This window comes from Apis mellifera, linkage group LG9 (genome assembly GCF_003254395.2).
Source record: "Apis mellifera strain DH4 linkage group LG9, Amel_HAv3.1, whole genome shotgun sequence".
Classification (NCBI taxonomy): Eukaryota; Metazoa; Arthropoda; class Insecta; order Hymenoptera; family Apidae; genus Apis; species Apis mellifera.
Genome location: NC_037646.1, coordinates 8,284,833 through 8,293,685, shown reverse-complemented (window position 1 = coordinate 8,293,685; position 8,853 = coordinate 8,284,833). Strand labels below are relative to the sequence as shown.

The 8,853-nt window shown below is 37.5% G+C and overlaps 1 protein-coding gene across 2 annotated transcripts; it reads right to left on the bottom strand.

Moving 5' to 3' along the window:
* LOC100577151 lies at positions 1–7,613 on the bottom strand. 2 transcript variants are annotated; one of them, XR_001704187.2, is made up of 6 exons: positions 3,482–7,613; positions 3,098–3,392; positions 2,833–2,999; positions 558–702; positions 412–483; positions 1–326 (listed from the first exon to the last, which is right to left on the bottom strand). XR_001704187.2 is itself a non-coding variant. In XM_003249883.4 (4 exons), exons 1-4 carry the CDS (start codon positions 1,073–1,075, stop codon positions 195–197), a joined length of 402 nt encoding a protein of 133 aa, XP_003249931.1. In that variant the 5' UTR covers positions 1,076–2,605; the 3' UTR covers positions 1–194. The 2 variants fall into 2 exon arrangements, 1 of the variants encoding a protein (XP_003249931.1); XM_003249883.4 differs by lacking the exons at positions 2,833–2,999; positions 3,098–3,392; positions 3,482–7,613 and adding an exon at positions 1,023–2,605.
* Between the last annotated feature and the right edge of the window lie 1,240 nt (positions 7,614–8,853).

The following is an 8,853-nucleotide window of genomic DNA, read 5'->3' as shown; positions in this document are numbered from 1 at the left end:
TGAGATTAAACCGGATTACGTATTTATTTTCATAATCGGATCGATAATGATTAAACATTTATAACGGGTATTGGAAACAACAGGCGGGTTCATTAACCAGCGATAAAGTAATAAATGTTTTGCAAATGTTGGTTAATGTAAAATTTCACAATGGACTAATCAATGGGTTACGGGATAATTGGGAATGAGTTCATTTAGTTTTCGATCATCGGGAGTGGCTCGTCACAAGCTATGCTTTTCCCCTCGTGGCAGCAAATTGGATCCGCCGCTTTCAAACCTGTGAATTTCCAGCTGGTCGCTTCGCACACTTTCGCGTATACGGCGACCTGAAAAAAAAATATTTCGCATTTTCATTTTTTAATCAATCTTTCTCATCGAGGATATTTATATATATCGTTTTAGAAAACTTACTTGAAGATTTTCCACGTTGTTATTCAGCTTTTTGCAAATCATTTGCGGTGCCTGGTCCCTGGCGCTCTCGGCCTGCACAGAATTACACCTATCTTTCTGACGTTTGCCAGTCTACTACTCGAAACATGCGGTGATTATTTACCGACCAAAGCAACGCACAATTGTTGACACTTCTCCTCCCCTTCGCTGTCGCACGTGACGTTATAGGGAATGGCACGTTCAATGATTGATTTCGATATTTGCCTGGAAAATACCGCGCATTTGCACCCTCCCTCCTCCACTGTTTCTTGTCTGCAAAGATTCGAAAATTAACAAATTGCCATTTTTAAATTCTACTCGTTGTAATGAAAAATTTTCCAACTACGGATATTATTCTCAAAAACATTCTATTTTATACTTATTTCTCCCATCTTTATCACTCTTCGCGAATGTTTCGTGATTTCTCAAACACCAAAATAAAAAAAAAACTTTCGAATTCTTATCTATTATTAAAAGGAATAACACGGATAACAATCTTTCGATTTGGAATTTTTTCGTCACGCAATCACTTTTCCCTTCTCAACTTTCGAGATAAATGGATAAGGAACGTTCGTAAGAATGCGTTTCGTTACATTGTGAACGGCAAAACGGTGAACAACAGGACGAAAAGCAGGAAGCGATCCATCGCGGTCCGGATGACGTTTCGTTCGGTCGAAATCGATACGAGCTTCGGCCGAGGGCTGCGAAACAAACGAATAACCGGGTTGGATACTGTTCATTTATAGCGCGAAGGAATCCCTACCACCAATTACATGTTTGGTCACACGATGCAATTGTTCTCCTCGGCGACGATAGCTTGTGAATGTCTCAGGTTTTTTTTTTATCGATAAGTTATGCGTCACGTTGTAACGCGAGAAAAAAACGAATCGGTGTCGAGTACGCGACACTTGTTCGCCGGTTAAGTGCGCCGTAATTTCTCGCCAAGAAATTTTAAATAATATTCGACCGATTTTTTTTTCTTCCATTTTAATTCCAATTCTAATCGCAGATGATTAACGATTTCCTTGATCGCAATATTTAAATCTCTTTTTTCTTCTTTCTTTCTTTTTTTTTTTTACGTTAGAAATTTTCTTTTCCCTTTCTTTCGCAAATTATACACGCGTTAAAAATTTTCGATTCGACGAAAAAGAAATTGCTCGCGGGAAGAAAGAGCGGTTATAGGATTTAGGCGAGGAAAAGCCACTTCGAATCTAATTGATTGGTGGACGGGACTCTTTTGAGAAAGTGTTAAAAACTCGGATCGATGGAAGAAGAAGCTTGGCTACCTTTAATTCGCGAAGGAGGCTAGGCACGTTTTCAAGAAACAATAATTTTGCGGCATTACACTGGGCGGGCGGCAAATTTATTTCCACCATTTAAACGACAAATAATTATTTCTGATTTAAACGTCAATCCATCATGGGAGCCAATGAAAAGCTCATTTTCCCCGGGCAATTTCCTATCTGTAATTACTTTCCTTGCTCTTTTGCGCGACTAGAAGGCGAGGAAGGTTTTCGAACTTATCAAGAGAAAATGAAGAAAGAATCGTTTGCAACGGTTAGACTAGGTTTCGTATTTCTCTTAACGGGGAAATTCGAGCGAAAGTTCAGCTTCAAATTGTTACGATTAAAGTGTAGTAAACTCTTTCAGAAAAAGAAAGAAAAAAAAAAAGGAAAAAAAGAAGCGAGAATTGTACGGTTTAAAAGTGAAAACTGTTGACCGTTTCCCCGTTGAAATGTTACTAATTGCATCTACTCGAAACGACGAGCTCGACAAGTTTTGAAAATTCGAAACTTTCATTTTTATAAAAACCGATCGTTCGATCGTTGTTATTAACAGGCTGTTAAATAAAATCGATTCACACGCTCGATACGCTGTTAAACGGAGAGTATATTCTAATGGAATTTAGAGCTGTTTAAATTTACAAAGACTCGAGAACAATCGATCGACGAAGAGAAAGTCCGCGGGCGGTATTGCGATTGGAAGCGTATTTTAAAATAAAAAATAAAGAGCCATTCGATGGATTAAAACAACGATTCTCATTGAAATACTTATAGAAATTTTCTTTCCTTATTTTTCTTTTCTATTCTTCTTCTCCCGTTTCATTCGATATTCATCGTATATCGAATACCTGTCATATTTTTTTTCAATCAAATCATAATTTGTCGTAATTTTTCTTCTACATATATATATATAAAAATAAGAACAATGATAAACATTTCACGCTGGAACACGGAGCAATAAATTTAATTTTTGTAATTAAAATACAATTACCAATACGGAGAAATTAATAGTAAATTAAACATCCAATGCAAATGTTATTTTCTATTAAACAAATCAATAAAGGTAATTAACAATTAAATTGCAAGATAATTCAACATTGAATAATATAATGTAACCTACCTCTTGAAATCTCTTTTCCACGAGTATTGTCAAAACAATTAAAAATGTATCCTCGTTTTAAACGAGGAGGATTGGAACAACACATGGCTGTCCAGACTCAAGAATTCAAAGAAACCATCCTGATCATTTTCTGGACAATTAACCACGGCCTTGTCGGGAAGAAGAACCTGGTCGATACGAAAAAAAAAAAAAAAGAAAAAGAGAGAATAGAAAAAAAAGGAAAAAAAAAAGAGCAGCTCGACGCTGACATAATCGTCTGACTCACCGATTAAGACCAATTACGACGTAGCGTTGCTGGCTCGGCCAACGCGTGCCTCTCGAAATATTGCCCCATTTTCGTGGCAACCCGAAGGCCCGGTTCGTTTCATCACAGGCCACGTTGAGACGTTATTTCCTCGCGCGTCTTCCTCCCCTCCTCCCATTTTTTCCCGATGATCAGAAAAACTTTACGACTTACCTGTTAGGCAAGGAGGAGAGACAGGGAGAGCGCCATTTATCACCCGAGAGAAGAAAAGCTCCGATATATTTAAATTACAAATATCGAACGGTTGTAGGACAACCTGGAACGGGGAGGATATATCGTTATCGATTTATTCCTCGAAGTGGCAGAGTGGAGAGGATCGAATAATGTGTCGAGAAAGCGATTTACCGTTGTCGATCTTCCGTTTGTCGTTTGTCTTCGATTCCTCAATTTCGCCCAATTTCATTTTTAATCGTTTCTCGCTATAATTTCTGAAAAGAAAGAAAAATAGCACAAACGAATTACCTTCGATTCGATTTCCTCGAGAAGGTGATGATTAATCGATTAATCGATTATTATATATATAGATACACTGTTGAAACGAGAGTTCGGAACACCGGGTGGAAATCATCGTCTCAGGAATCTGGAAAAATTATTTATCTGGTTAGTTCGTTGGACGTTGATAAATAGCAGCAGTTGCTTGGAGGAAAGGATTTTGTCCGAGCGAGAGGAAGAACGATTAAGCGATTAAGCATTCGTAGGACGAGACAAAATTGTTACAACTCAACAACTACTCGGGGAGGAAAAGAATAGAACCATATTTCTCCCTTGTTCTTTCCCCCCCTCCCAGAAGAGATAAAAGTACAATGGGAGCTCGATCAGCTATATTATACGCGGGAGAGAAAAGATCTTCTTTTTACGTGTTACGTAACACGTCTCTAATCCTTCATCTCTAAGCCTTCATTCATTCGTGCACTCATTCGCCTTCCATCCCCGAATTCGAATCGAAATCTGACTAGATAGGTATGGCAATACTTCCAAGTACTCTCTCCCTAAGAATGAGTTATTACAAACCGACATCTAATTATCGGGAATTATTTGGCCCGGTCTCGGAGTAATTCGAGTAATTTTCAAAAGCTTTTCGGCGGCCCCGGTTCGTTAGCGGAAGCACAATGGCTCCCTCCCTCCCCCCCTCGGTATTCGTAGAATGCGCACAATCCATCCCGTAATCCGGTTAGATGTAATTAACCGATGCAACTCGTGCACGGCCGAACGCCAGAGTTGGTCACCCTGTATAATCTTACGAAAACACAGAAACTAATTTAATTAATATCAGCTGCACGCGCGTGCACGCGCGGCTGCGCCGTTAATTAATTACGCCATTTAATAAGGGAAGGATTAATCGCGTTGTACACGATACACACGTCGTACATACATTTGGAAACGAAAAATTTCTGAAATCTGCGTCCACTTTCGCTGATAAAATTGCAGATTCCGTTGCTATGTATTTCGTTTTCGGGAGGGAAAGAAGGAGAGGAGAGAAAAAGGGGGAGAAGGGAGAAAAATTGCAGGTTTGACCCGCAATGGAAAACGCGACGAAAGAGGAGAAAATTTCTCTGAGAGAGGAGGCGAACGATGCTCGCTCGAGGGTTGGAACTGAAGGCGGAGAGGAGGGAAAAAACATCGGCAGAAGTGGCATCAACAGGTTCCGGACAGGAGGGGAAGTTTCGTGAAGCGCACGGCAATTGTGGCCGAGTGTTCGCGCGAAATGTTCTGCAACTCTCCCCGAGGCGTTTGCATTGGTTGTTTCGCCTTCGAGGATTCCCTTCTCGCGTTGATGCCTCGATCCCTCTCCCTCCCTCCGTCCCGATTTTAATTAATCCACCGATGACATTCGGTCGAGGGAGAATCGTCATCAGAACAGAGAGAACAGGTTGGATTGTCGCGAGGATAATTTGGATAAGAGAAATGAGTCTCTTTAGCTTTTTCTTTTTTTTTGTTTCTTTTTTTCCGCGTCAAATACGACGCTTGCTTTTCCCCCTTTATGACACGTTTTCGAAATAAACTCCAATTTAAATATCCCCTGATATGATATTAAAATTTTTAAGGGATGGAATGTCGAAATTGTTCAACAGCATAAAGGAAGTGTCGATTGAAACGAAAATCGTTTTGTTAGGTTGTTAAATAAATGTGATCGTAAGAATTGAAATGATATAATTGACGGGCGTGATCGATAAAGGGAGAGGGGTAATTGAGTGAAAGGGAGGGGATAGAACGTTCGTTAAAACGTGGTTTATTGGAAAGACAAATCGTAATCGTAAAATCGATCGATACAAATTCGCGACAATCTTGGCTGCGACGAGCGGTAAAAACATCGCGTTTATTATTCATTACGGTTTTATTGTTCGATCAGCTTGGCAGGCGAGGAATTAAAAACTTCGCGCGCGGCCAGGAATAGGTAATTCCCGTTTTTAACGACATCATTTAATTCTGACGGGGAGAGCGAAAGAAAATCAAGGGGAGTCTTTGCAATCGTCGCATGCAATAAACTATCCCGTTCAAGAGAACATTAAGCATCGATTTTAACCACGCATAAACCTTTTTATTAACCTACGTCTCTCTTATTATTCCGTTTTAAGGGGAATTAAATCGTGCGAAATGGATTGCAAAATCGAAAATTGCATTCAGTTTTATTTTATCGAAGAAAAGTTGATAGAACAAGATTTTTATTTTGATATCCTATCTTTTACTATTAGAAATTTCGACGAAATGGAAGAGCCTGTTTCATGTGGCTCCCCTCAATGGTATCCTTTGGTTACTTTAGTATCCACTTCTTTAGCCAACTTGTATCGTCCCATTCCTTGTATCGGATCCTTGACTCTAAGGTCAATAGGATACGTTGCTGAATATCGTTCATTCCACTGTGGTGTGAAGGTTGAACGTGATATCGGATTCGATTTTTTGATTTGAAAATATAAAAGGAAATTTTCGATATCCCATTTGCGACGTTAATTGTTTATGGAAAAAATGATAAAGAGTAAGTGAAATAAATGGATTTGCGATAAATATGGAAATATTTGAATGGAAATATTCGAATATATAAGTAAATATGTGACGAGCACTGTCGTTGAAGTAAATGGAAAAAAAAAAATGATGGAAAATCGAAAATTCGGGGAAAACGGTTCGATCTCGGTGATATGATAAAATTATTTTAACGCGCGTTCCCCCATCCTTTATTACTTTCTTCGAATAAAATCGGAGAATCGTGGAGCGGTGCGTTTACAGCGGTGCAATTGTAATAAACAGCTGCCTTTCCAGCGAAATTAAAACCGAGCCATACTCGTAAACCAAGCTTTTTCATAAACGCTTACACGCGATACACGCGAAGTTACTTTTTTTCATGTGTTTTTACTCCCTTTATTTTTTTTCTCCCTCCTCGCGGCTTTCCTTTTTTTTGGTTTTTTTGTTTTTTCTTTTTCTTCTTCGTTACTTTTATTCGTTACATTCCTAGCCGAAGATGAACGGGCTTTAATAAAAACTGTCGAAAAAATTCAGGAGCCAGATGATCGTAAAAAATAGACCTTTATTAAAAATTGAACGAGTTTTTGTAGATTTTCGAAAAAATATACAAAACGGCAAAAAAAAAAAAAAAAAGAAGTGATGAACGTTACACTGTTTCCGGGCGTAACATACGCGATAAAACGCAACGCAGGCGTAAACAAATCCTCTCCTCGAAATTCCATCCCTGGAAATGTTGCGTTAGAGATCAACTTATCGAAATTAATTTCACGCAACCCGAGCCGTATCGCGTGAAAACGGGCAAGAAACGAAACGATATCTCCCGAAATCCAACAATTTCCGGGCAATCGTATATTTTCGCGAAACGTGAGTCGACCATGAAAACTAGAAACCTAGGCTTTCAATAGCTTTGTTATCGAAAAAATTGAAATCGAAACAGAACCTCCCAAAAGCTGTATCTCTTCCATTCTATGAAATTAATCGGGATTCATTATTTATTTAAGTGTAATAATAATTTAATCCGAGGCTGAATCTATTTCCACCAACTTATTTCATCATCGATCGCAATATCGTCGTTTCAATCGTTTCAATCGGAACGAAATTCTTATTCGAATTCCATACTCGATACTCGAGAAATTTTTTTTTTTTTTTCTAAATTTAAATTAAAGCGTGAAAGATCTCGACGAAATTGAAATGATATTCACGTTAAAATCGATTTCACGCGAATTCTTTCGTTTCGCTGAAAGCGACGATTGAAAAAAAATTCATTCTTCGTATCGGTAGCATAGATAAGTTTACAAACGCGTGTTCTAATTACGAAATTAATGTAATTAAAACAACGATGATAAAACGGAACGATTCATCATTTCCCTGTCGTTTCGCGAATTTATCGATTGGCATTTATGGCCGTGTATATCCACCGCTCGTCGTATTATCATCGTATTTATCTGAATAACTTCGTTTTGTATTTTAAAAAATATATATTTCAAAAAATATATTTTAAGAAATGAAAATATTGTTTGTCGATTTAGAATATTATTTGATAAAAATAATATTCTTTGATTCCTAATCGTTAGATAATAGCATGAAATACGTAAAAATTTCAATCATATGAATGAAGACAAATTCTTCTATTTTCTTTGTAACACTTTGTTTTTTTTTTATAAATATTATAAAATAAAATTCATTTTTTTTTTTTATATTTTCTTATCCAAAATTATCGCAACGCATTCTTTTTCTTTTCAAACTAGCTTGGCCCCAATTGCGTAAAATACCCTATATACAGTGAGTTAGATCCATCAATCATAATAGTTTTTAGAACTCCTATCCGATTCCGGATTGCAGTTGTACCTTTGCGCCAAAATGATACGTGCATTTTGGGATTTCATGCCCGGTGCACAAAATCCGATAGAGCTTACGTGTGATAGGTAGCTCAGGATCGAACCTAGAACTACCTTTCCTTCGGCTGCATCTTGGAAAAGGATCGAGGAACTTTGCTCGTAAATGTGTTTCGTTCTAACCCCTTTTCATTTTTCTTCCATAATTCTTTTTTTCCCACTGAAATCTTCTACTTTTTCCCACGTAATGAATATTGAAAGAATTTCGCAAATTTTGATTGTACTTACAATTACATATTTTCTTTTAGGGAAAAAAAAAAAAAGAAAAATTATAAAACTATATTTCGCCTTATTCTTTATTCCCGTAATATACCAACTATCCAGCAAAGTTACTAGCGCTCGAAAATTGCGAATGCAATTTCTACGGAGCTATTTTATGTTGAATACACGAGTGCAAGTGCAATCCGCAATCGCGAAGGAATCCCTGGGAAGGAATTAAAGCTGACACGAAGAGCTCTCAAAATATCTACCTGCACAACGCTATCGCTATGTTTGTGTGGTCACAAATAAACGAACACGCGCAGCCTCTCCTACGTAATCTGCATGAAATTACGGAATAACGTGTAATTAAAGTGTTGCCATTAAAGATGCGCCTATGCGAAGATTGATATTTAAAGTTAGATACCGATACTTAAAAATTTCGACGTTAAATGTTTCTGACGATGTTGATTGATGAACTTTTAATTTTTCGAAAATTTGAATGTCTCGTATTAGAAACGATAAGTTATAATGCTAATTTCTGATTGATTGTTCTCATTTCGTCGTTTAATTTTATGTTACTTTATTCGAATCAATATGACATGGATCTATTATTTCTCTTGCAAACAGTAAAAAATTTGTGAATAAATCTGACACAAAATATTG

Excerpts from the sequence above, each read along its gene's own strand:
- LOC100577151 (XM_003249883.4), bottom strand. The coding sequence starts at position 1,075 with ATGGATCGCTTCCTGCTTTTCGTCCTGTTGTTCACCGTTTTGCCGTTC. Across the intron at positions 703-1,022 it reads ACCGTTTTGCCGTTCACAAT|ACAAGAAACAGTGGAGGAGG; the intron begins GTAACGAAACGC and ends GAATCTTTGCAG. Across the intron at positions 484-557 it reads AACAATTGTGCGTTGCTTTG|GCCGAGAGCGCCAGGGACCA; the intron begins GTCGGTAAATAA and ends AATTCTGTGCAG.